At 38.7% G+C, this 26,477-nt stretch overlaps 4 protein-coding genes and 1 long non-coding RNA gene across 7 annotated transcripts in view; 2 read left to right on the top strand and 3 right to left on the bottom strand.

Moving 5' to 3' along the window:
* Window positions 1-2,674, bottom strand: part of grk3 (G protein-coupled receptor kinase 3) — a 59,028-nt gene extending 56,354 nt beyond the window's left edge. The window contains exon 1 of the mRNA XM_066650152.1: window positions 344-2,674. Within this exon, the coding sequence (XP_066506249.1) occupies window positions 344-456 (113 nt within the window). The 5' untranslated portion in view covers window positions 457-2,674. The remainder of the gene's footprint in view (window positions 1-343) is intronic.
* On the top strand, window positions 652-16,130 carry crybb1 (crystallin, beta B1). Its single transcript, XM_066650154.1, has 8 exons — window positions 652-737; window positions 836-888; window positions 6,530-6,669; window positions 14,159-14,302; window positions 14,513-14,631; window positions 14,826-14,958; window positions 15,584-15,726; window positions 15,930-16,130. Exons 4-8 carry the CDS (start codon window positions 14,180-14,182, stop codon window positions 16,105-16,107), a joined length of 696 nt encoding a protein of 231 aa, XP_066506251.1. The 5' UTR covers window positions 652-737; window positions 836-888; window positions 6,530-6,669; window positions 14,159-14,179; the 3' UTR covers window positions 16,108-16,130.
* cryba4 (crystallin, beta A4) lies at window positions 5,402-8,704 on the bottom strand. Of its 2 annotated transcripts, none has more exons than XM_066650155.1 (6): window positions 8,627-8,704; window positions 7,605-7,648; window positions 7,275-7,393; window positions 6,628-6,769; window positions 5,693-5,835; window positions 5,402-5,559 (listed from the first exon to the last, which is right to left on the bottom strand). In XM_066650155.1, the coding sequence occupies exons 1-6, from the start codon at window positions 8,649-8,651 to the stop codon at window positions 5,412-5,414; spliced, it is 621 nt and encodes a 206-aa protein (XP_066506252.1). In that variant the 5' UTR covers window positions 8,652-8,704; the 3' UTR covers window positions 5,402-5,411. The 2 variants fall into 2 exon arrangements, with proteins under 2 accessions (XP_066506252.1, XP_066506253.1); XM_066650156.1 differs by having other exon boundaries at window positions 8,386-8,637.
* A 962-nt stretch (window positions 16,131-17,092) lies between the features above and the next one.
* On the top strand, window positions 17,093-25,826 carry acads (acyl-CoA dehydrogenase short chain). Of its 2 annotated transcripts, XM_066651107.1 has the most exons (11): window positions 17,093-17,158; window positions 18,256-18,419; window positions 19,455-19,604; window positions 19,722-19,833; window positions 22,339-22,490; window positions 22,910-23,080; window positions 23,261-23,398; window positions 24,750-24,845; window positions 24,964-25,020; window positions 25,103-25,257; window positions 25,513-25,826. In XM_066651107.1, exons 1-10 carry the CDS (start codon window positions 17,131-17,133, stop codon window positions 25,253-25,255), a joined length of 1,221 nt encoding a protein of 406 aa, XP_066507204.1. In that variant the 5' UTR covers window positions 17,093-17,130; the 3' UTR covers window positions 25,256-25,257; window positions 25,513-25,826. The 2 variants fall into 2 exon arrangements, with proteins under 2 accessions (XP_066507204.1, XP_066507203.1); XM_066651106.1 differs by having other exon boundaries at window positions 25,103-25,826.
* The window catches only part of LOC136674838 (uncharacterized), a 39,198-nt gene continuing 34,241 nt past the window's right edge, over window positions 21,521-26,477 (bottom strand). The window contains exon 6 of the long non-coding RNA XR_010796101.1: window positions 21,521-21,980. This is a non-coding gene — a long non-coding RNA (uncharacterized lncRNA). The remainder of the gene's footprint in view (window positions 21,981-26,477) is intronic.

Here is a 26,477-nt window from a genome sequence, read left to right as displayed (position 1 = left end):
AACCTGGCACTTCTAAAATGACACAAGAAATGATTACCACCGTTAAGCTGGGGTTCTGTCTTTGGCTTGGGCCACTCTCACCGTGATATAACGTGCATTAGGCCTCAGCTTTGGTCTGATCCTAAGTATGGACACAGTTATGAGAAATGTACAGAGGTACGGCAGCAGGTTAAATGATAGGTTTATGGCACTGAGCGCTTAAAACCAACAAAGCTATTTTACATTCTCTCCTCCAAGTCAACAACAACATAAATAAATGTTGACATAAAAGGTTCTCCAGCAGAGCTGGATCACTGAAGATAAGATGTGAACAGTGGTAAGGGTAGACGGATGTTTGGGTTACCTGGGTTCGGGAAGGATGATTTTCTTACTCGCCCTGGCTGCTGGAGTAGATTTACTCTTCTCCATCGCCATCAAATAGCTGACATCGGCGAGAACTGCTTCTAGGTCCGCCATCTTCAACCCCGGGTCGACTGAATCGATACAGAACCAGAAGCGGGGAGGTTCGTGGGGATCAGATATGAGATATCGGCGGAATCAACAGCAAACGAGCTTGACGGCAGCGTCAATGCGGGAGTCCGTAGCGAGCATCGAGTCAAGTCTGTCTTTTTCCTCAGTCTCGGTTTTCCAATCTCAAAAAACAGCCATTGTGAAAGATACTATAAGATTCACACGAAGAGGGTGAAAAAAGAAGACGTGTCCGCTGCAAGCGGCGTCGGCTGGCTTCGTTTTTAAGAGTAAAAACCCATAAGATTAACCAAAACAATCACGGCTGGATATGTTAAAAGCGATATTGATTAGAAAATTGGTTCCTCTGCCCCCCACCCCCTTTCAGCGAGCTTACTGCGAGAACCCACCTGCTGGTTACGGCTGTCAAAATCGAGCTAAGTGAGCAAACGTACATTCACACATGAAAATACTGTTAGCTAGCTAGCTAATCTACACTAGCTAGCATATGCAGCAAAGACAGACTGAAGAATCCCCTTCTAACACTCGACTCTCTTTAATGAAAAACTAAATACACGCGGTGGAAAAAAATCACAATAAAACATGCTTTAATTGACACCGAACACAACTACAAATACAATATATTCAAAAACAGTCCCGAGTTTGTTGTGCTAAAATTAAGAGCAAGCCAGCTCGCAACCCGAAAAAAAACAAAAATGAAAACGGGGGTCTAAGCTTTGCTAAATGTTGCTGAAATTTCTGTGAATTTAAAGAGAGTCAGAGCCGAATTTACCAGAAAACGAAGGGCTAATTACTAAAGGTTCGCCTTCTCCTCACCGTAAGGCATTTATCTCTCTCTCTCCTTCCAGAGACGGAGTCAGTGTGGTTTTCTGCGGGCTACCGACCAGACCTTTGAGAAAATAATAAAATAAAATGATGTCTATGGCTGATGCGACGCAAGCTGCTTGAAAACCTGAGTTGTCTATATCCTGCTTTGTAAAGCTAGTGAAACAGGCGAGTGGGCTGACTGGTTTTACAGCCACTACCGCGGCACTAATACGCATTAATTGCAACTTTCACAAAATCCCAACGTTACTCGCTAGTAGCTGCATCGAGACTGTCAAGCCAGCTACCGCTTCTCCATTTTCTCACTTGACAACAGAGAAGGGTGTAACGTTAGTTACGACCAATGTTCGACGTAAATGAGGACAAGCTACGTTACAAACACAATGAAATTGACTGGTTATTTACAAACTAAACGTTAAAGCACTGAATATGTCAAGAAAACTGGTTACAAACGAGAGTTATCTTTATTACTGCCCCAGCACGCTCACATCCAATGTAATAGACCACAGTACTCTGTAGTATTCGCTAAATAATGCCCTTTTCCTGAATGGTAAGGTTACGTGTTCTCAACTATCGTAGTCTTATAATATTATTGCTATATGTCTGACTACCTGATAGAGGGGGAGGGGGCGCTCGAAAAGGAAATTAGCCAGAGAGCAAACAAAACGTTAGCCTGCTATGCAAGTTTCCCCAAAAGTCCCACGAAGCGTGCCTTAAAACGTGCCACTGCAGGTCTCCGGTCGATACCAAACTGTTAGGTGTCAGCACACGCACAAAGCGCCTCGCTGTACAAGGCGGACTACAGTAGCTAAACCCCTGGCTGGACAAACTTTTCAGTACTCTTAAAACTCCAAGCTAACTCTTGCGGAACTTTATTTTGGTGGCTAACACGCTTAGCTGGCTGGCTCTCTTAAAAACTCGAGCAGCCCCTTAGCTCGCTAGGAAGCTAACTAAAGTTCTGTCTGCGTTACTGGCTTTTCACAAGATAAAAACTGAAAGCCGTGTAGAAGGTAGCCTCTTATAAGGCGGCACATCCAGCCTTCACTGAAGCGTTAACGTGAGTGAAGTTACATGCATCAACAAGAAAAGGAACCCTCGTTCTTGCTTCTCATCTTCACGAAATCCCAGACTCTGTCGTTAGCATATCGCATCCGCATTTGGGTGGCTGAGAAGGTCTTCCAACTGTATACAGTCGTCCGGCATTATGCACAAAAATCCGTCCGAACTCAGTCCGCTCGAACCAAGCCTCCAGGACGAAATGAGCGGTCCTCGTAGTTTGTGATATCCTACCGAAATAAATGTCTAAAAGCCTCGGTTGGTGTATATCGCTTGAGGACCTCCCCAGGATCCGCTCGCAGTGGTCTCTCTTCTCTTCTACCGCTCGCAGTGGTCTCTCTTCTCTTCTACCGCTCGCAGACGGTAGCTGAGCTGAGGGCTGCACTTCCTCTCCGCGCAAACGCACTGAAGCAAAACCCGGCACTGGAGCACCTTCCACTGGAGTGTGGAAGAGAAACAAACAGCGCCATATTAGCTGAAGAAACCCTCAGCGTGCAAGGGGATGTCATACACTTTTGGGGTTGTAGCAATAGGAGGAAAAATAAATACAACAACAACAAGATCCACATTGGATCATTTCGACTTGTATAATAAGATGATTTTTTCCGACTACTCGTAAGATAGATAGATACATTATTTATCCCAGAGGCAATTTCAAGAAATTCCTGAGATGTGTTAAGATGGAGATATTAAACAACATTTCCAATTAACATATTGTAAAAAAAAAACGAGTTACTACACCAAATCACCAAATATATAAAAATTGTTTATAATCCATGATGTGAAGCTGCAGGTGATAGTTATTTTTTGTTTAAGTTATAAGTTACATTTGTTGAAATATTCTTTCCCGTTAGCAATCTGTAAATCACATTCTCAGATGATATTTTAAAAAGCCCTTCCTGTAAAGGCCACAGGACTAAAAATAGTCCAATCATTTCGTTCAGACTGAACTAAATGACTGGGTGTCTTGAATGCCTGGCTAATAAATGCTTCTGCCATGCACACGAACTAACCTTTTTCCACCAGTTTGATTCCTGTTTGCAAACCTAAATTTGTTCCCAGCTGAAATCAGAGAAGATTATTCACTTCAGCGCGAACCGTGTCAGCATTCGTGGGTTTGTCGAGCTAAAGAAGCTCCAGAAAGAGCACAGACCCTCAAACAAAGCATTATCATACAGTGGAGGTGGACAGTGATCATTTGCAGCATGTTATATATTGCAAAAAAGATGGGTCTGTGTATGCTTTTGTTTTTAAATGGGAAACTGGAGATCAGAAAATGATGTATTTTCCCGTTTTTATTTGGAAAGAAATCCAGGAAACAAAGAAATAAAACAGGAAAATGCTCTATCTGTGTGTTATCTGGAGCTGTGGTCAGCACGACTCGAAGCACAGTGGCAACTTTTCTCAGCTGTTTCTTCTCTGTTCACAAGCTCAGCAGGAAGTCTCAGAACTCTATATCATTCACACACCTGTATAAGTTGGCTCCCACTTTAAACAGTGGATAAATTATGACTCTTGACATGGTCCTGACTCTTGTCTGTTTACCTATGGGTCTGGGGCTTAATTAAGTCACAGCAACACAGGAACAAAACAGCCCCATAATACCCTCCCACAGATGTTTTTTTTTTTTTTTTTTGCTTGCCATGAAAACTGATAGAAATGCAGACTGGTTTCGCTGGATAGCACCTAGTTTCCAAGAATGGAGCCAGTTTACGAACCAGACTAAGCTGGTTAGAAGTCACCATCAGTTTAGCTGTTGAGTGTTTGCTTAAATGTGAATAAGACATGAGGTAAGTGGATCATGTTTGAAAGTAAGGTGTTGTGTACCTCTCTCTGTTTGACTGATCAAGCCGCTTGTTTTTTTTTGTGTTTTAGGTGAGTAGCTTTGAGATGAGAGGGCTGAATTATAGGGGACAGGATAATATTGGATAAAAAAAAAAACTGGCTACAAAATTACCAGATTTATATCTAGACAAAAAATGTATAAATATATTATTTATGGTACATTAAAAGTAACAAATCTGTAAAATATTGTGATTAATAGTATAATATATCCTAAATGGCCATTACAAATGTATTTATCTCCAGTGAGCAAGTTGTATGAAACTTCTATTTTATTTAGTTTTTTTTAAATACTGACGTTATGCTACATTTTAGAATCTGAAATGTGACATTTGTGTAATGTGTGAATTTTTGATGTGTTCAGGTTACAGAAACACATTAATCAGTCCAGTACATCGTATGCCACCGATTTCCATTGTCACTTATTTCATTGATTTAACAGATTTCTTTTTTATGCCATCAAAGGCACATTATTCTTTTTTTCCACATCTTATATCTTACATCCGCTGTAAGGCCATTGCTTTCATGAAGCGTGGTGTATATTGGCTTTTGACTAAAAGGCTCCCCCTGATGGACAATTAACTCATGACACCCTAAAGGCTGTAGTTGGTATACTGCTTCAGTACAGCAAGTTTTTCCCCTTGCTCAGACCTGATTGATGATGAAACTAACATGTTAAAACATTTTGGGCATGAAACAATTAGTTCTTCAGAACTGAGATGGAAAACATTTGTTTTGAAGGGCAGTTGTGGCCTAAAGGTTAGAAAAGAGGGCTTAGGATTGAAAGGTTGTTGGTTTGTTTCTCACGACTGGCAGAAAAATTGGGGGCGGTGGGAGTAAAGGAAAAGCACTGGCCTCCTCATGAATGAATTCAATGCATGGATGAGTGAACATCTATAATCTAAAATAAGGCAAAATTTTACTGTGTTATTTTAACTGTTAGCCCTTCAAGAGACTGGCACCTGTGTGTTCCAGCCTAGCACCCAGTGATTCTGGGCAGGCTCTGGACCTACCGGGACCTGGGATTTACAGGTCTGTAACCTGGATAAGCAGTAACAGACAATGAATGAATGAATTAATTGTAACATTTATAAGAACAGCTGACAGAAGTCGACAAATACCAAGAGGTCGGTGAAGTTTAAGAAAGACGGTTTATTTAGCACTGGGAAATAGGGGGATAGAGGTTTTTTAATGAGGACTTAGTGGCAGATAGGGCTGTGTTACTGCTGGATACGGCGGATGGACTGGATCTGAGGAGTCTGACAGTGAGAGCCAAACTCCCTAAAGTGTTTGTACTCCCCAGCATGGCGGTCGCACTCCATGATGTACTGGTATCCACGGTAGCCAGGGTACTGGTAGCAGACAAAACTATGGGAATAAGGAGATAGAAATATACAAATTGTAAATTGTGAGTGAAAAACAAACGACAAACAGAACTGGTTCAATATTAGTCGAAGCAGGCTCTCATTGCTAAAAAAGGTGCACTGGAACAATTACTCACGCTCCAGAATGGATGCGCATGGAGCCCACTTCATTGTGGCACCAGCCCATGCCCTGCAGTGAGGGGTAGTCATCACTGAGCTCGCCCTTACGACCCAGGTAGTTTTCCCTCTCATAGATGGTCATTCGGCACTCCCTGTGGTTCTGTAGTGGCAAGATACTTGGGTTGAGCCTCATAACTCGATTTTAAAAACTTGTAAGTAATGAATCGAGTAAAAAATAAACACTGTTTCAACTACACATTTTTAAGACTTGAAATGTATTTATCAAGAAAAGTGGTTAACCAACTTAGAGTAACGTGACCATTGTTGCAGCTTAGTGGTTAGTGAAATGATACAGGTATATTGTCAGAAATGTTCTTTGGCCTGATACCATAGAAAAACACATTGTTGGTTACCTAAAAGAAAAATATATTTGTTACAGATATGTGGGAGTGTGAATCACCTTTTTTAAAGCGTAAAGAACTTTTACATAGTTTATGTAAAACACTTTTTTATTTATATAGTGTTTACTTTACATTTAAATTTAAAATTGGATATTTTTACCCCTGGGCTCCCCTTGCTGAGTGTAATTCACTTTTATAGCAATGTCCTGAAATCAAGTGGGTGGGGAGTGAGGTGGAATGGGTGGTGTCCTACCCTCCTCCAAAAATTACATAGTGCAGATTCTGTAGTGCTGAGCCTGGAGTAGCTGTTCTCCCTATTACATCTTAATGAAACATCACAATGTTTTTCAAGATGGAAAATATTACAGTGTTCATTTTAAAGACCGTATACACTCTCACATCTCATTTCTAAATGTTTTCATTTTTTTTTTGTTCCCTAAAATGTCCTCCCAGGCATCAATCAAAGAACCCTGGGTTTAACAGCCTCAAAAGAAGAGTTTAACAGACACAACAGCCTGGAATGGATTTGCGATCAGCCTTTAAAAACTTACAGCACAGGAGATAGGCCTGAAAGAGGTCATCCTCTCAATGTGGTAAGCATTGCTTCCTCCGAAGGCATCACACTGAGGGTACTCTCCACGCTCCAGCACAAACTGCTGGCCCTGAAAAGAGGGGTGCTCATAGCCCACCCACCTATGGAGAGATACTTGTTTTAGGAAGCAGCAGATCTAAAGTTCAGAGTCATCAGTGTCCTCAAACTAGTTCATGTATGTAATATACTTGTGTCTTAATTCTGGACTTAGTGTTGCTTTAGTCCATTCTATTGTAAACCCTGTTACATATACTCTCCAGGGTTACACCTTACACCTAGTCAAAAGCTGTTAGCACCAATTGCTGTAAGCCCTTGAACTGCAAAGGCAAGACAGAACATAGGCCCACATTTTATTTTATAATTACAGATTAGATTCTAGTTTTGGAAGGCCATGGCGCTGCAGAGTTTGGCATTGCACCAAAAACACAAATGTCTACATAGCTGTGACCCTCCAGGACCTGAATTTGACACCAATAAATAATTTGAATAATCACATGACTAAATGAATCAGTAATAATTTTAAGATTAATAACTGAAGAAATGACTGTGTCAATTTTCCAGTGAATGTACTGTAACTGCACATACAACACAACACACTGCACTTACGCTCCACTTTCTACTCTCAGTGAGCGAACGCTCTCAAAGCCGAACTCCATAACATTGCAACACTCAGAAGTGAATTCGTGATGGCGACCCTGGAAGCACTCCTCATCGTACACGATGATCTGGAATATAGAGGTTGGGCACCTTTAAAAAAGACGCGTATTTTGGCAATGACTAATCGGGTATGAACTAAATGTCCTTATCATAAAGTTCTCTCTCTAGGTGCTATGTTCTCGGGAGACCGTATAGTGCTCTGAGTTATCTAGGTTTCTCAGTTTTTAAAATACAAATACAAATTTAATGTTATTCCAATAAGTGACACGTTGTGCATACCTTCCAGTGGCCAGAAAACTTGGTGCAGTGGTGAGACATCTTGGCTGTAGCCAAAAAAAAATAGGGTAAAGTATGTTAGTGTAATATAATGAAATATATTAATTTGATTAATGATCTCAGAATCACTTTTCTTACTATGTCAAGTGTTTATGTTAAGGAAAACATTGTTTCAGAGCAGAACATCTCCAAGATTATAACGTGGCAAGAGAAGAAAATATTCTTAACCTGTAATGTATATTAATGTAAATAATTTTAATGTAAGACAATTGTAATACGTTTGTTCTTCATCAAATGTCAGCAAAAAAAAAATAAAAATAAAAGAAATGTAACTAATACATAGATGTATGTTCATGTGCAAATACAATTATATGTGGTTTCTAAAGAGAAAATGCATCAGTAAAATCCAATGAAACAAACTAACTCATAGCCTTTAAATACTGCTACCAACATGAATGTAGGTGGCCAGCAAAATTAGGTTTTTTGCATTGTAAAAAATTCATATGCCTGCCAGCATGCATGATCAGAGCATGCTTTTATCACTTGAGGGAAAAAAGCACGCTGTTTTTGGCATAATAAATAGCAGAGCATGCCTGTAAGCCATTTTGAAAGCATTTGCAAGTTATTTAAAGACCTGGACTAGAACTGTGTCGAGGCACTATATGCTGCTCCTCACTCACTCCGACCTGGCCTAGGCACAGTGCATGCGTGTGAGGGAGGTGGGGACAGAGAGTGGCTGTGGACCAGGGGAGGGGAGCCAAGGAGAGAGTGGAGAGGAACTCACCTCGCTTCGATGCCCTTGGGACGTCCTGATGAGAGAGTGAAACCTGGTATGCGTGTCTACCCTTTTAAAGCCTCCCCTGGCAAAGGGCCCAGCTAAAAGCCCCGGCTCAGCAGCAAGGGAGGAGCCCAGGCATTGTGCGCCTGACAAAGGAGGGGTTAAATCTATAGAGTACTAGAAGTGCAAACACCACACTATGCCCGTGCTGGAGTCGCCATGGTAGCCGGGGATGCGGGATACATACATGTTGCTTGACAGTACTGTCCCATGAAGGGCCATGTGAGATGGAGGATGAGAAGTTGGAGCTGAGGTGTCGTCTTTGCTCTCAGGCCAGGTTACAATTGCTGTTGCTCTGCGAACATACGCCCAAAGTTCGTTTGAGTGAGGGGAGGTCACACTAAGCCCTCCATGATGTAACACATGCATTATGCAGAATTGTCAGGATATCAGGTACTTATACAATGATAAAACTACTATAAACAAATGATTTATAACAATTTTGCACTCTGTTTCTAAGAGAAGAACCACAGTAGTATCCAAATGGCTTTGGCATTGTTCCCAAGAAAGGAAACATGAGAGGAATCAATAATATTTTACTCATGATTTGACAATAATTAAAATAACATTCATGAGAAATTCAATATGGGGAAAGTTCAGTACTGAATAACCTGATCTTGTCACAGCTGTTTTCAGAAAAGTAAACTTCTTAATCCAAAAGTATATCTAGATCTAATTTTTGGCACAGACCAGCCTTTATCATTCAATTTGTTCTTTGTCATTTTTACCATCCCCATAGATTTACAATGGTAGTAATGCTTTTATTCAGCTACAGTTTCATGAGATCACGTAAATATTAGGTGTACAATCATTTTAAAACATTCTTGGTAGTATTAAAAATGTAGTAGTTTGAAGTTGGCAAGAAATAAGTATTTATTCATCTCTGCATTCATTATTATTATTCCATAAAGGAAAAAGCTGTGCAAAAGTATGTGCATCTATTTGTTCTGTTCTTGGGGGTAACCTTGTATCCACATGTGAGTAAGACAATTTAAAAAATGGTCATTTCAATGTTAAATTGTAAAATTTTAGTTTAGTAAATCATAATATGATATTAAAAATGACACTCTTCTTAACCATGCAAGACCTGGTCACATGGAAACAAACCCTGTCACTATCAGGTTAACAATATATAAAGCTATCAGTTTCGAAAGACAACTCTAACTTCAGATCTAAAAAAAAAAAAAGAACAATCCCCAGATTTTCTTACTCATTCCTTCCACTATGAGATTGTCAGTGCTACAGGTCAAAATGGATGAGTAGTTTACAAAGAAATGTCACTAAGAAAATGATTTAGACAATTAATATTAGACTACCACTTTAAAATAAAACTACATTTATAAAGGTTTATAAATCGCTTACAAACCTGTTTACTACATGGATATATATTAGGCTGTAAACACCTTAAACTCATCAATAATCATTTGCAACACAGAGATAAAAAACAACAATTTTGTCAGATAACTGACTGAAAATGTCAAGTTAAAGAATAAGCTCAGACCTGAGAATATGAATTTCACATGTTCAGGTGCACCACATTATCATTAATATATAAATCATTAATATACATTAATATACATTCTGTTGGTTAAGTGGTTAAACTTTTTTTAACAAATATGTAATAAAGCTGACAGGATTAATGTTGACTGATGGGGAGGACAAAGTAAGGTCAGTATTCGTCAATATCTGATGTCTAACCGTGTAGATGGCTGTGGGTTCACTATTTGGCAAATAACAGGACACTGTTGCCCTTTCTGTCTATGTGCTATAACTGGTTATTAATGATTTTAATGCAAAGGACATATTTAATAACCATTAATAAACAGATTTTTAACAACTTAAATCTTTATAAGTGTAGTCTTATTCTAAAGTGGTGCCAAAATTAGTATTTGATAATTAAACATTGGACTGACCGTGAATAAGTAACACTTTGGATCGTGAGCATCAGAATACCACATTCTAAGACAAAAGTTTGGTGGTAGAAAAAAGAAAACATATTCCTGCAGATTTCTTTAAAATATGCAGAATGTTTTCCACTAAATGAAAGCTGAGATAAAGGCAAAAGACATTAAAAAAAATATGAAATAACATATTTAGGTGCAGCAGGGGGTGTCACTGTCACACAGCTCCAGGATCCTGGGGTTTTGGGTTCGAGCCCCAGCTCTGGGTGACTGTGTGTGAGGAGTTTAGTGTGTTCTCTCCGTGTCTGCGTGGGTTTTCTCTGACAGTCCAAACATTAGTAAATGAATTGCTGACTCAAAACTGTCAATAGTTGTGAGTGAATGTGTGAGTGTGTCTCGCCCTGTGAAGGACTGGAGCCCCTTCCAGGGTGTATTCCCACCTTGCGCCCAGTGATTCCATGTAAGCTCCAGACCCACCACGACCCTGATCTGGATAAGCGGTTACAGACAATGAATGAATGAATGGTGTAGATCTGTTCTTGACATTGGTGGGGACCTATGAATCTACCACCCCCCAGTCCGTGTACGTTTCATTAATTGGATTTCTAATCCCGCAATAGAAAAGTGGAGAACAACCCATTTCCCTATTTTGAAAGATATAAATATCATTGATTTAAGAAAAACAAATAAGATCTACAACATAATAAAACTAAATACAACAAAATATGAAAAATGAATATGAACAAATATAAAATAAAATAACTATTTTTTTTTCATTCCTGCTTGTGGCTGATTATGGATTGGGCTGCAGATTTTAGCCAGAACTGGAGGTTTTTAACTCTATAGCGCCAAATATTTTGAAACAGAGGAACTTATTCTGCTGGTAGAGTTTTCTATGCACATTGAGGACATGGGTGTCCAGAGAGGGTGTTCCAAGGCTAATACAAGTAAGTTTGCAAAACTGCAGCAGAATGGTGACATTTATGTGAAACCCAATATCAATTTAGCGCGAACTAATATCTAAATATATCTGATTATAATATTCCCTGTATTTATGTTTTGATGCATAGGAAGAAAAGAAAGAACTAATAAAATCTACATTCTCTGGTACTGTTGATAACATGCAAAATAGGGAAATGGGTTCTCCATTTTTCTACTGCAGGATTAGAAATGAAAAACCAATTAACGAAAGGTACATGGACCCTCCCCCCATTGCCTGCTTTTTTATTTTTTTCCCCTTTGCTCCATGATAAAATGACAATGCAAGAGTTGGCAGTTTGTTGTGCAGTTAATTTCCAAACCATGTTATTCATAGCTACAGACAATTTTAGCTTTTATTAACTTTTTTTTTTTTCATTTTGCTGTTATTATGATGGACTCATTTCATTAGCGAACTTGACTTTAAGTGACTAAAATGTTTCTTTAAAAATAGCTCCTTATGCCCACCTTCTAATTTGCTGCCATTTCACTCGCTTCTGACACCCATGTATCACCCATGTTGCACCTGAGTCTTGCTGTAAGTCTCGCTTATGACTGAAAAGTTTTCCTTCCAGTTTTACCACTGCCAACAACCAAACTACAGAGACCCACATGACAGCAGGGAAGGGCCCAGCCAATGGTTACATCACACTGGTTATATGTGTTACCGGGAAGTAGGACTTGAGTAGAGAACGTGATTTTACCCTTTCTGCAGCTCTAGGTTAATGAGACATTGACAGATCTTTTTTTATTTTTATTTATTTATTTATTTATTTTTGTTGAGGGAATCAAATTATTGGTGGGGGCAATTCAATAATCGCTGGATATTGGTCCATGCAATATCTATGCCCTTGTAATAATATACTTTTTAGTTCAGGGTCGCGGTGGGTCTGGAGCCTACCCGTAATCATTGGGCACAAACACACCCTGGAGGGGGCGCCAGTCCTTCACACAGGGCATCACACACACACACACATTCACTCACATGCTCATTTTTATGGACAATCTGTTGCCAATCCACCTACCAATGTGTGTTTTTGGGAACATGGGAGGAAACTGAAGCACCTGGAGGAAACCCATACGGACACAGGGAGAACACACCAAGCTCCTCACCCGGAGAACTCACTCGGAGCAGGACTCGAACCCACAACCTCCAGGTTCTGGGAGTAAATATTTTGTGAAATTAATGTTACTCAAACTTGCTTTTTGCGTGTTATTGTTATTATTCATTAAAGGGTAATGGTAAATTACTTTTCTTCCAGCTGTTGCATAATGTATTGTGATTATTTGTTGTTGTTATTTTTCTTTTGTTATCACATTTTGTTACTGGTCTTTACTGGTTTTAAAATGATTAGAATTATCTCTTGTAACCATAACTTATTAAATGTATACATTATTCCAAAAAAATAAATATGAAACACACAGTTACACACCTTCAGTATGTAAACAAGACGGTCCATAGAAGCATATAACAGTATAATACATGGAAACATTTTTACATCCATATTATCTCAATTACTTTATAATAGTGTGTCAAGCTTTACTGCATTAAAAATTTTCTTTTCTATCCATGGTTTTGTTCTAAAACTGAAAACCTAAAAAGAGTTTTTTGTGATGGTTAGTCTTAAGTACATGATGGTGAGCCTTATACTTATGTTGCTAAATCACACAGTCACTTCATATTCATATTCATATATTCATATAACAATAACTGGATGCCTATTATATCTCATTATAACATCTGTTAGATGTAGGATTTATGTTTAATAAAAGGAGTCCAATATAGTAATGAGCAAGTAATTGCTTAATAAATGCTGTTTGCATTATACTTCTTAAAACATTCTAAAAACTCTCATTTATGTCAGTGACAGTGTATTTACGAGGAACAAATCTGTCACAGAAAAAGATCACCACTACAAAACTGCTCATAACATGTATATTAGTTATTTAAATCATGCAATTTTTTGACCAATGAATGAAAGGAATGAGCAAATGATGGCAGAAGATTCATATTTCTGCCATTGTCTTCAAACCCATTATTGTTTTGCAATTTCACAAATGTATTTATTTGCTAAGGAGGTAAAATTTTCTGTTCAAATTTATGAACAGCATTATTAGGATCATAAAATTTTCCTCTGCGAACTTAGTGCAGTACAGGGAGGCTGCATAGGGAAGAGGATTAGTACACCCTGACCTATGGCCTATACATTCCTCTCATCCTTAGGCAGCCTATGGTGCACCGCACTACCACGCTAGGGAAAGTGCCATTGTCAGGGCTTTCCATTGACAGTAAAGTGCTTACAGGCAATGGGGAAGAGCTTTCTGGGCAATGGGATGACCCTACGGCTTTAGCACAAACCAACTCTGATGACGGGGGTGTTTCTATTGTATGCCAAGCCCCTCCATACTCCCCTTGCCAGGGTATAAAAGATGGGGCACTAGACTGAGGGGGCAGCACGAGCCAGCAAGCTCCGCACGGCACAGCTGTACTCAAGCAGGTAAGCAGCCAGCAAATGCAAAAAAAAAAAAAAAAAACGAAAAGGAAAAAAAAAAGGGCACTATTCCCACACATTCTCCAGTTGGAATTTAATCACCCTTGGTTTTGTAGACAATCATTATTCATAGATGATTTTAGCTGCTGGTTCAACTCCCTTTTTTATTTTAGGGAATGGAATTCTGAAACATATAGCCCAAATCATAACTCATTTCTAAATCCATCAAAATTTAGTGGGTGTTCACATGGATCAACCCTCTCCCACTTTTCTGTTGGCCCGCAATGGAGGTTTCTAGTCTATCCACCAAGTCCCATGGCCTTTCCTACCCTTTGCTCTCTCCCACAGACTCTCTTGAACCCCATCACCATGTCTCAGACAGCCAAGTCTGCCTCCAACCAGGGCACTGATGCCAAGGACAAGGGAACTCCCGCCCCTGCTGCTTCCAGCAAGGCCACCAAGACCGGAGATCCTGCCATGGGTAACTACAGAGTAAGTGCTTAGGCTCAAACAACTCGTTTTAATTGAACTGAGATTATTTTCTGACTGCAATCAGTGCAATATTAAACTATGGACAGTAGCTCAGATGGATAACCAGTAAAGCAAGTGAATATCAAAGAAATGTAGAACAATATTGAACATTCCAGTTATACTTTACATGGAATCACACAAGGTTAAATCTCACCTTCATCTCTTCCACAGATCATGCTGTTTGACCAGGAAAACTTCCAGGGCAGGATGATGGAGGTCCAGAATGAGTGCATGAACGTTTGTGACCGTGGTATGGACAGAGTCCGCAGTATCATTGTGGAGTGCGGCCCGTAAGTTACCAATTAAAAGACATTAAATGAATAAATAAACATGTTGTTATGCAGCTGTATGCTGTAGGTTTTACTCATACACTCATGTACATATTTCTTCTCTCTTTTCTCTTCACGTTGGACCTCGGATATTCACACCATCCTTTGTGAATTTCTGTCATGGACATCCCTCTCCCTGAACTTTTTCTCTTCAGCTTTGTTTGCTTCGAGCAGACTAACTTCCGTGGGGAGATGTTCATCCTGGAGAAGGGAGAGTATCCTCGCTGGGATACCTGGTCAAACAGCTACCGCAGTGACTGTCTCATGTCCCTCAGGCCCATCCGCATGGTAAGACAACTGGTCTTTGGAGTGATTCTGTAGTATAACCACGTTCAGTATGATTTGAGGGTGTTTAAAGCAACCGTAGGTAGTATTTTACATTAAAATTACAGCTTTAACCAAAATCATTGTGATGATTCACTGCCCTGTAATATGGAAAACAAAGCTCCTGCCATTGCTATTCTGGGCTCAACACTGCAGAAACTGTGCTATGTAATTTTTGGAGGAGGGTAGGAATATATCAGAAATTTAGCTTCTCTTCACTGCAGAAACTTTAGTGTGTAACCTTTGATTTCAGGACAGTGCTCTAAATGTGAATTACACTCTGCATATGTAGGGGGATCCCAGGAGCAAAATGAATAATTACTACCTTGTGTTGCTTTAAAGGAACAATTTATATTAATAAGATGAGGGAATTAGATGAGTTTTATTTTTAAAAATCACTTTATTACACTGTAATATTTCAGCTTCAAAATCATTGTGATGCTTCATTGACCTCTAATAGGAAGATCACAGCCTCTGTCATTGCTACTCTTGGCTCAGCACTGCAGAAACTGCACTATGTAATTTTGAATAGAATATATCAGGAATTTAGCTTCTTACTTTAGACTTTCTTTAATGTCCTACAATACAGGACCCCATGGAGCACAAGATCTGCCTGTACGAGCTGTCCGACTTCCAGGGCAACAAGATGGAGATCCAGGAGGACGATGTCCCTACCCTGTGGGCACACGGTTTCTGCGACAGAGTGGGCAGCGTGAGAGTCCCCGGTGGAGCGTGAGTATCATATCACTTATTTGATAGAGTCCAACTTGGTTTGAGGCAGAATCATTCAAAAACAAAACAAAACTATGCAATACCACAAAAGATCAGCATCAGTAGCAAGCTAAGATGTGCCATTTCTTATTCAATAAAATTAGGCCTATGTGCAAGCAACTACTGAATAAATACTTACTGAATCTCTCTCTTTTTTTATCTAGTTGGGTGGGATACCAGTACCCTGGCTACAGAGGATACCAGTATCTGTTTGAGTGTGGCGACTACAGACACTACAACGAGTTTTGTGCCTTCCAGCCTCAGATTCAGTCCATTCGCCGTGTGAGGGACATGCAGTTCCACCAGCGTGGCTGCTTCAACCTGACCGCTGCTAAACAGTGAAACAGCCCTCCTACAGCCCTGTGGTAGTAAAACGAGCCCGCTCATGGCGCTTTTTATCCCCTTTCCCAAACTCTTCCCCTGACTCTCCCTGAGAATAGATTGATATAAATTGTACCGGACATCTGACTCTCTTTTTATGATGCCAATAATAAACATGTTTTGGAAAATTGACTTTCTAAGCTGAGTTTTCTTTTCTTTGAACATGGGTATTTTATTCTTGCTGGGCAAATCTGTCAGTCTTTGGAGTCACTTTTCTCCATTTTAAAGGGGGAAAAAAAAGAGTGGACACAAGTGTCCAGTAGCTATATTTTATCCTAAATTTGATCAGGGATACAACAGGACATAAAATAGAAAAATAATTGTACATACCTTAAACCAAATGTATTATTAAGCAAATGGTACCTGTATAATGGGAACATTCTCTTTAGCATGATAATTAGCCTTTGTACATCTCAAAAACCTAACTTTTATTCACTTTAAAACACGCACTAATAACATCAGAAACACTGTCATTTTCACAAGCTTTGTAGTCAGTGCCTTAAATATAGTGCCAGGCTTTAACGTTTATTATCATAGAATTAAATAAATGTGTGGCTAACTAGGATATATGCTAATGCTTTCAAAATGTTTTATGGTTTACTAATTTTTTTTTATTCATAATTTAATTTCAATCTAAGCAAAAGTTAAATAATTGCAGTATATACTTTCTTATTTCTCATAAATAAATTTTTAAAATTTATTTATGGAACTTTCCAGAATACTATTATTAAAGATTGTTTTAAAAAAACACCTTTGAAAACAAAAAAAATGCTTTTAAAATTTATATTTCAAGGTAAACTGCAATTATAAACACGATTTGAGACAAACAGAACTACTCTTTTCAGCACGATGCAGAACGTAACATTTAAAGATAATTTAAAATAAAGATAGCATCCTCAACACATGAGTAAATATAATCTCCAGTGGGTGGCAGTGATGTTGCCATAAAAGCTTTAAAGACAACGACGAAGAAAGAAGCCGAAAATGGCAGCACTTTTTAAAGCTAGAAAAGGTCAGTAAATAATCTGCGGTTTTCGAGGTAACGTTCCTGGTATGTGTCCATTCACTGTTCTTTATACAGGGTGCACAACTAAACTAATATGCATTCGTGTCTGAAAGCGACTCTTCAGCACGGTTTATCGCCAGTTTATTACAACATGCACTGTAGTCCTCGTCATGAAATCCCCTCACACTTAATATCTATTCAATTTCTCAGAAATGTTGGAAATAACTTCAGGACAAAATAACAGTTGTTTTTCCGCCTCAGAGTAAGTGGGGAACAATGTCTCGCGGTGACAGACAAGATTCATAACGTCTCCTAAGCTTACAACAGCAGTTTTGGCTAATTTTTTTTGTATTTGTAAATGCTAAAAAATGCAAATAAAAGGCAGTTGTACGTTTTAATAAACTCTAATAAATAAGCTTTAATAAACTCTCTGCTTAGTTCTGTTTAAATCTGTCTTGCAAGCACACAGTACGTTCGCCCACTGACATAACCTTTCACCTACTTTCCTACAGTGGTGGCCTAATAAAAAAAGTGGCCTGAACTCGCACAACTCAGTATCCCCACGTCAGCACAGATGATTATTTTACATCTTTTAAAAAATGATTTAATTCCACATCCCAATTCAGATCGTAGTAATTTAACCACTTCAGTGCCCACAAGTCAGATGTATTCACTGGAGGCTTGTGCCGGGTGCTGATGTTCCAAACCCGTGGATCATCATAGATTATATAATTTCTGGTGATCCTCTAAAAGTATTACAGTCCCATTACCAACGGAAAATAGCCGTTGTATGAGAAAATTGAGTCTAATGGGCCAATTGGGCTGTGGCACTGAAGAGTGTATTACAGGAGCAAAAAGTCATATTATCACCAAGACGTTTCTCCCTGGAGATGGCCTTGTTTAAATTCAGTTTCATACGTACTCTCTGACACATCCAGGCAAACCGGTGTCAGTTAAAATGCTGTTCCATTATATTATGAACCATCATTAAACAACATTGTTGTTTGCTCCTTTAATTAATTCATTCATTTTGAGAAATAATAATAATAAATTAGAAAGTAGCAATGATGTCATGCTTTTTTATTTTATTTTCTTGATTACAGCACTGAGCATGGCTGTGAGTTGTGGCACTCGCAGTTTGACCCAGTTGGCAGAATTGCCCGAGCTCCATCAGATGCTAAGGCAGACGTGTAGGGACTATGCAGAAAAGGAACTTGCTCCAATTGCTGGACAGCTGGACAAAAATCACATGTTTCCTGCCAAGCAGGTAAAGAACCTAAACCCTGCATCACTTCAATTGCAAATGAGTATTTTTTTCATCTTAAAGGTGCTATATCTGATATTCTGCTACTAGATGTTTCACTAGAGTACTAGCATCTCAGACCAAAATAAATGTTTTGTATTCACCCTGCCCTTTCCTTAAGACACTGTCTTGTTTCTTGAGGAGGGCAAGACAAAACGTGAGGAGGGGCAAAGTTTCCACAGGGAAGTAGCAACGCTGCTGGTTTTATGCATTGATGCACCACAAGGTATCACATTTAATTTGGTCAGAGGATGCAGTGGGGTGAAACCTTGAGCCAAGACAAATTTTATGCAAATGTACCGTCTGTCTAGTCAGAAGATAGCTGGTGTTTGTGCAATATGTCCACAATGCCATGTGTAAAACATACACTCTTTATTCAAACTGGACTTATTTCAGTTGGATGATGCAGAGAACTCGTTTATTACGCCCACATGCAGCCACCAGAAGAAGGGGAGTGTGTTAATGTTGCTGCACTAGAACAGTGTAAATGCAGGGTAAAATGCATGCACAGCTGTTCTGTTTAAAACACAGAGCAGAGAACAACACACAGAGGGGGTGTGACTTAATTGTGTTTACCTTTACACTGCAGTGTCTTTACATAGATTTTAGTTGTTAGCTGCTATATCAATGTTTAAAATATCTTAATAAAATATAGATTAGCAACTTTTAAGATGATTTCCATTTAAAAAAAATGTTCTTACCACATTGTGGGTGAAAGCAGGGTGCTTGATTTCAAATTGCTTACTAATAGAGATAGCAAATAAAACAGGTCATGATTTTTCATATTTTGCAGTGCTGTCCAAAATTATAAATTCTTTAAAGGGTTAATATTATGGGAAAAAGACTTTTGTAAAAATAAAACTGATTTGTAGAGTGGAAATTGAGCTAAAATTTGAGTCCATGTTTTTGTGATGTAAAATTAGATTTATTCTGCCTGCAGCAGCTTAGCCCTGCACTTTTGTATTGACAATTGAAGGAACACTTCATAACTTTTTGCAGGTTCAGGAACTTGGAGCAATGGGTGTGATGGCTGTAGAGGTACCAGAGAGCCTTGGTGGAGCTGGAATGGATTATCTTGCATACAGCCTGGCTGTTGAGGAGCTGAGCAGAGGCTGTGCTTCCACTGGAGTCATTGTCAGTGTCAATAATGTGAGTGTTGTAAAGCGTAGTGTAAAAGGGAAATGGTGCCTAAAACAATATCTTTCTCTTAATCAATTCAAGTCATATGTATTGCAAATGTGTAATTTATTTATTTTTTTGTTCCAGTCATTGTACTTGGGTCCGGTTCTAAAATTCGGTACAGAGGAACAAAAGAAGCAGTGGATCTCTCCTTTTACCACTGGGGAAAAAGTGGGCTGCTTTGCTTTGAGTGAACCAGGTAAATACATCAGCACTTCTATTTACCTACTGACTTTTAACATGGCACTGTCCTAGAAATCCATGTTTTTTCTAACAAGTCTGTTACTCATTTATCATTTATTTCTGACTAGTGGGGTCAACAACCACTAGAGCTGTGAACTGAAAGTGCAATTACTGTGGAGTGGAAATGTCTAAATAACAAATTAGCTCCAAGGTATAAGTCCCAAATCACTCCTGGAGGCAATGACAGCACAAATATGGTTTGTTTGGAGTTATAAGGATTTAGTTTTCAATTGCTGAACAGCCACACATTCCTATAATCACCATGTGTGATGCCGTAACACACTGTCTGGTGTAGTGTAAAGCACACAGCTGTTGGATTTTAAAACAGTTGAAACATGTTCTAAGAGTGATAATTTGTGCTTATAGGTCTGGCTGTCAGACAGAAACGTCTGATTATAGTGCCACAAGTTTGGGAACACTTCAAAGCTGTCATTCATCTGGCCCTATCAAGAAATTGCCAGTTCAATCCCATCTCATGTCAGGAGTCCAAGAGTCTAATTAGCCTCACTCTCTGGGAGACCCCTTCTCCCCTCATCACAAGTACAATGCTAGCCAGCTGTTAGCTGTCATAGCGAATGTGAACAGTTTGTGTTGTGGTCCAGGCATGTTAAGTGGTTCAGATTCTTTGTGATAGCAGCAGTTTGAAAAGAAAAAAGGGGAAGGAGGGTGAAGATTTTTGCTTCGTGGAGACATGAAGCCAGCCACCGATTAATTTTGAACTTCCACCAAAATAGTGTCATTGGATGGCACTTGGAGGAGAGCACTAACTCCCCTGCTCTTATGTTAACCAACAGTCTCCTGCTCTGGCTTTCAGTTTGCTGAGTGTTTGGGGCCATATAGACAGATTGAGGCCAATTACGCTCTCTTGAGCTCAGGCCATGGATTGAACTTTCCAGTGTGAGGATTTAAATCCATGTAAACCTCTGAACTTGTGTTTCAGATTATATTCTAAAGCCTTCCCAAAAGTGTAGAGGAACATTACTTTTAGCACTGCATGATTTATCATTTTAGCATCATTATCGCAATGTATGCATGGGCAATAGTCACATCATAGGATGTGCGATGTCACATGGAGCACAGTGTATTTGGGGCTGGTGAGGCATATCTATTTTTTGTCTCACTGAGAATCAGAAAAGAAAGACACTCTCAGAGCAGACAAAGGAGAGGGGGGAATGGGGGAAAGTGGAGAAAAGCTGAGTGTGTAATGAGATATATGTGAAGTAAATGTTATTTTCTGTCAGATTAAAAATGGCTAATTAAAGAAATAAATTATGATCAGAATGAGTTAACTATATTAAGATTATATTACTTGATAAAGAAGGGAAGAGGTGTAGGAAATAAAATATATGTATTGTATGTATAGATGTATAACTGAAATTAACAATTGAAGTTGTATCATGTCAGTGACACACACAACACATGGCTGTATAAACAGACCTCTGAAGCTGCAGTGCTAAACGCCTAAGACCATACTTGCTTTTTGATTTAAATAGTGGTATACAGCTTCATTTATAACTTTTTTTGTTGCTTGACACAAAAGGAAAATCTGAACTGTTCTCATTTTCCACAACATATCGACCTGAGGCTGATTATATTTGGTTGTTGTGAGTGACAAACAGCTGTGCAGCGTATAGCTGCTCTCTTATTTATATAAAAATGAGGTGGAAAAAAAATTGCAATTACCCTTTTTTTCACTCCTGTTAGTTCCCTAATGTCATACTTAAGCTTTCTTACTATAATGCTGTTTTTTAACCATGAGTACAGAGATGTTGCTTCCTGTATCCCTTCTAGACACCCCTTCTTCATTCACAGATGAGCCCCTTCTTTAGAATAAAACATGCATTAATAATAATGTTGATTTCTAGTGAAATTCCTTCCTTTTTAAATATCACAATATACATCACAGGAAAAAATAAAACATCCCAATGTCATTTTCTTTTTCTCCGGGTGACTGTCTGTGAGGAGTTTGGTGTGTTCTCCCAGTGTGCTCGTGGGTTTCCTCGGGGTGCTCCGGTTTCCTCCCACGGTGTGTGTGAGTGTGTCGCCCTGTGAAGGACTGGCACTCCCTCCAGGGTTTGTTCCCGGCTCTGGCCCCACCCGACCCTGAATTGGACAAACAGTTTCAGACAATTAATGAATGAATGAATGTCATTTTTCCCAATATCCTGCAGCCCTGATTATTTTGAATCATAACTAGAGTAAAATGTAATTAAGCTAAAGCCATGTATGGAACGCCAATTCAAGAAATACATTTAAACACTCAACACATGACAGTGTTACACAACAGTGTAGAAAGCCAAATTGCTTGTTAGTTTATTGCATTTAGTTTGGCCTCACGCTGGGATTACAATGTACTAATAATTGTAAACACCCATCTTAAAGAAAAATCTTCTTCAGCTAACTGTGGTTAGTCCTGGCTACACTCTCACGGTCACATTTGTTCTGTTTGTTCTGCTGAAAGGCAATGGGAGTGATGCAGGTGCTGCTTCCACAATGGGAAGACAGGAGGGAGATGAATGGGTGCTAAATGGCACCAAGGCATGGATCACCAACTGCTGGGATGCATCTGCTGCTGTTGTCTTTGCCACAACAGACAAGAGCTTAAAACATAAGGTTGCTTAATATCACTTTTAGCTCAACCACATAATAGCAGGCATGTAGATAAGGTTTTCATTTAAAAATCTTAACTTTGTCTTCATTAACATTATAATAATATTTTTAGGATTATTTTAGGAGTATTTTAGTCTCACTTTGTTTTTTTTTTTGCTTATATCAGTTGTCTGTTTTTTAATAACCCGTGCCTCTTTTTTTTTCTTTCACACAAGGAATAACGTATACATATTCAAACATTCAAACACACAACAGGGATGTTTACATAGTTGTATGATAAAACACAATGAGAGGTGTCTAGGTTAATTTAAGAATTTCACAGGTTTTCAGGCCATTTTAAATAATAATATTATCAATATATATATATATATATATATATATATATATATATATATTACTAATGTGTTATTCTTCACTCTCAGGGAATCAGTGCCTTCCTGGTGCCTATGCCTCATCCAGGTTTGTCTCTAGGAAAGAAAGAGGATAAACTGGGAATCCGAGCCTCCTCCACAGCAAACCTGATTCTGGAGGACTGCCGCATCCCTCTGGGCAACATGCTCGGCCAGCGTGGGATGGGTTTCAAAATTGCCATGGTGAGACTGAGTCATACTAACAGTGTCTTTATTACTGAACGGATAGTACCCAGTTAAATGTTTTTAGATATACTCAACTGTGATATGCCATTCAAGATAAAGTGCAGTCACATCTTTTGACTGTACGTTGAGATGTTGTAACCCATGGTAGATACATTTTTTTGATATTCTGTTCAACAGCAAACACTGGACAGTGGGCGGATTGGTATAGCTTCCCAGGCTCTTGGTATAGCACAAGCAGCTCTTGACTGTGCTGCTGATTATGCTCACAAGAGAACGGCTTTCGGAGCACCTATTGCGAAGATGCAAGCCATACAGGTGTATAGCACTAATCACAACCGTACAGTTCATGTTTGAGCTTGGAAATATGTTAAAAGAATTCTCTAGAATTCCCTATTGTTAACCCTGCTTCATCTGTAGCAACAATGACTGTACCACTTATCAGATCCAAGGTGCTACGATAGCAGCTAGGGCTGGGCAATTAATCGAAAATGACATTCAGAACTTCAAATCGACATATTTTTGTCTATATCGATGATACCAATTATTTTTATTCTGCTTTGTCCTCGCTTTGTGTTCATGTACTATCCTTTTAAACCATGCTACCAATCTGTAGTCACGTGATTCTGCCCCTATTTGCCACATGGAAGCAACCTAAATGCCAAGGCTGACCAAGCGAATTGAGCAGCTAGTACCAAAGAGAATAACAGCATCTGTGGTTTGGATGTGCTGTATTTTGACTATAATTAAGACGACAGTGCTCAAAAAGAACGAGAGGAACAAGCTCCTAGCAACATTATAAAAATATCCCTGCTTTAATACTGGAGCATATTTACAGTAAAAGCCTTGTGACTAAACTATGAGTATCAAAAATACAAGAACAAAATAATAATTCATTAATCGAAATCATGGTAAAATGTCAAATTAATCGTGCTATCATTTGCGTGATATTGATATCGCCCAGCACTAATAGCAGCCATCAAAAATCTAAAAGACATCCATAGAGACCGCTAATATGAGGAAAAAAAAAAAAAAACAACAACCCTAAAATGCAAAGAACGTGGCTTAAAGCTTTGATTGTTGCATACACTCTGACACATCCATGTACCGTACTGGGCAAAACCTTTAAGCACCTCAGAAAATGAGACTTAAAAAGCTAACTCTAGCAGTAAGAGTCTATTTGCTTAAAACCAACAAACAAAAATATTAGAATTAATATTAGAATAAGAACAAATGCTATTATTACAGTAAGTAATTATATTGTGTGTGAACGAGATTTGTTTAACCCTTTCCAAATCTCTCCTTGTGGCAGTCCACTGTTATTTGAGTTTATTCCAATAATCCAATACCTAGTTCTGTTGGTAAATAAATACTTAATTATGTTAAATCAAATGTGCTTTTAATTTAAAAATATAAAATATATTATTAATGATAATTGTAGGTGCCTAAGGTTTGCACAATATCTCTCTCAGAAAATTCCAGATGAAATAAAAAGATATTAATTTTGTTTAATATTTCTGTCTTCCCGTTGCATGTAAATAAAACATTATTTTTTTATCAGTGTGTTTCATGTCCAGATATCCTTATACATATTCTTGTATTTCAGAGACACACAACAAATGGTCATTATTTGAAGTTCACTTGGTTCTAACATACATCTTTTCTCCAGTTTAAATTGGCAGACATGGCTGTGGCAATAGAAAGTGCTCGTCTTCTCACATGGAAAGCAGCAATGATACGAGATGCGAAGAAGCCCTACTCAAAGGCTTGTAGATTTTGCTATTTTGCATAAGTTTACATATCGACATGAGAACACTACACTACATTGTGTGCATCATTATTAGTCATGTCTCATTTTTCTCTTTCTGCTATAATTTTTAAAGGAAGCTGCTATGGCTAAGCTGGCTGCATCTGAGGCAGCAACATTCGTTTCACATCAGGTAAGAACCTCATCAGTTATATGGAATTAAAGGCAGGTGATTATAGAAGAAGTGGTTCATTTTCTTTCTTTTCAACACAAAGGCCATCCAGGTTTTGGGAGGAATGGGATATGTAACGGACATGCCAGCTGAGAGACACTACCGTGACGCCCGCATCACTGAAATTTATGAAGGAACCAGCGAGATTCAGAGACTGGTCATTGCAAACCAGGTTTTGAAGGAATATCAACAATGAAGGTTGGTGACATTGGAGCAAGTGCTGCCATCAGTTTTTTTTTTTTCAACAGCTTTTAACAATGTAGTGCCTGGAAGCTCCAAATTATGTGTGGTTTTGTTTACCATCTTCACAAATCACCAGGCTGTATTTACAATCGTGGTTTGGGTTGTTATTTTGGAGAGCTGCTTGATACAGAGTCTTGTGTAAGTGCCAGGTGAAGATCCACAGGAGCCTTTTATTTTTTTTTTTTTTTTTTTTTTTTGTCTTACCACAAGAGTGCAGCAGAGTGCCTGTGTTGATTGCCTTCACCTGTGCAGGCATGGGAATTACCTCACAGGATACTACTGAATAATACAGATGAACTCAAGGATTACTTGCAGTAGCTTGGACTGAATACCCATGTGTGGGTGTACACAACAATTAGCTAATTTTTAAATAAATGTCATACTGTGTCTTTTGTTGTTCTCAATGAAGGACTTAATATGCGGTATAACGAATTTTGTCTAATTTTATTACACTGCATGTGCAATTTCATATTTCACTGTTATAAGGGTATTAAATGAATGTTAAATATTTTGTAAAAAAATAAAATGGTCAGAAAAATAAGAATGAATAAATAAATAAATGAATGAATGAATAAAAAATAAATTCATACCTCTTCATCACTATTACCCATTTAGATGTTATTTCCAATAAAAATCCCCTAATGCCTTAAAAGTACATTAGATGCACCCCTAAGCCCCACCCTGCAAGTTGATGTGATTGGATCCTTAACTTTATGATGTAAAAAACCCTTGTTGTCTGAATCCGCCTGTTTGAGACGGCCTTTGAAACACTGCAGTTTCAAAGAAGAAAATGCCATGTCGTTCACTGCTTATTTTTAAGTTCTTAATAAATATTTGGTCAAATGCTCCTGGCATATTGCCAATGAGCCATGAGGTTGAGTTCTGCACTGGAGCACTGTTTGATTTTTAAAGGACACCATTAATTGAAAGTTTCTTTAGGGAGCATAATGGTTGGAATATTGCTGAAAGTATTTGGTTACATTTAGCATTAAGGTCGATAGTGAGGTCAGATACTAATTTTTGATTTTTATGACTAGATCACAAACACAGCTCCAACCTATTCCTTTCAGTGGTGTACACTCATTCCATCCATCCATTATCTGTAACCGCTTATCCAATTTAGGGTCGCGGGGGGTCCAGAGCCTACCTGGAATCATCGGGCGCAAGGCGGGAAT

The sequence above is a fragment of the Hoplias malabaricus genome, chromosome 18, assembly GCF_029633855.1.
Source record: "Hoplias malabaricus isolate fHopMal1 chromosome 18, fHopMal1.hap1, whole genome shotgun sequence".
Lineage (NCBI taxonomy): Eukaryota > Metazoa > Chordata > Actinopteri > Characiformes > Erythrinidae > Hoplias > Hoplias malabaricus.
This window is presented reverse-complemented; position numbering and strand designations above follow the sequence as displayed.

Coding starts and splice junctions, on each gene's coding strand:
- cryba4 (XM_066650155.1), bottom strand. CDS start 8,651: ATGGGACAGTACTGTCAAGCAACAT. Junction 6,770..7,274: donor CTGAGAGTAGAAAGTGGAGC/GTAAGTGCAGTG, acceptor ATCTCTCCATAG/GTGGGTGGGCTATGAGCACC. Junction 5,836..6,627: donor TCAGGCCTATCTCCTGTGCT/GTAAGTTTTTAA, acceptor TTGCCACTACAG/AACCACAGGGAGTGCCGAAT.
- crybb1 (XM_066650154.1), top strand. CDS start 14,180: ATGTCTCAGACAGCCAAGTCTGCCTCCAACCAGGGCACTGATGCCAAG. Junction 14,303..14,512: donor CTGCCATGGGTAACTACAGA/GTAAGTGCTTAG, acceptor TCTCTTCCACAG/ATCATGCTGTTTGACCAGGA. Junction 14,959..15,583: donor CCCTCAGGCCCATCCGCATG/GTAAGACAACTG, acceptor CCTACAATACAG/GACCCCATGGAGCACAAGAT.
- acads (XM_066651107.1), top strand. CDS start 17,131: ATGGCAGCACTTTTTAAAGCTAGAAAAG. Junction 24,846..24,963: donor CGAAGAAGCCCTACTCAAAG/GCTTGTAGATTT, acceptor TAATTTTTAAAG/GAAGCTGCTATGGCTAAGCT. Junction 25,021..25,102: donor CAACATTCGTTTCACATCAG/GTAAGAACCTCA, acceptor TTCAACACAAAG/GCCATCCAGGTTTTGGGAGG.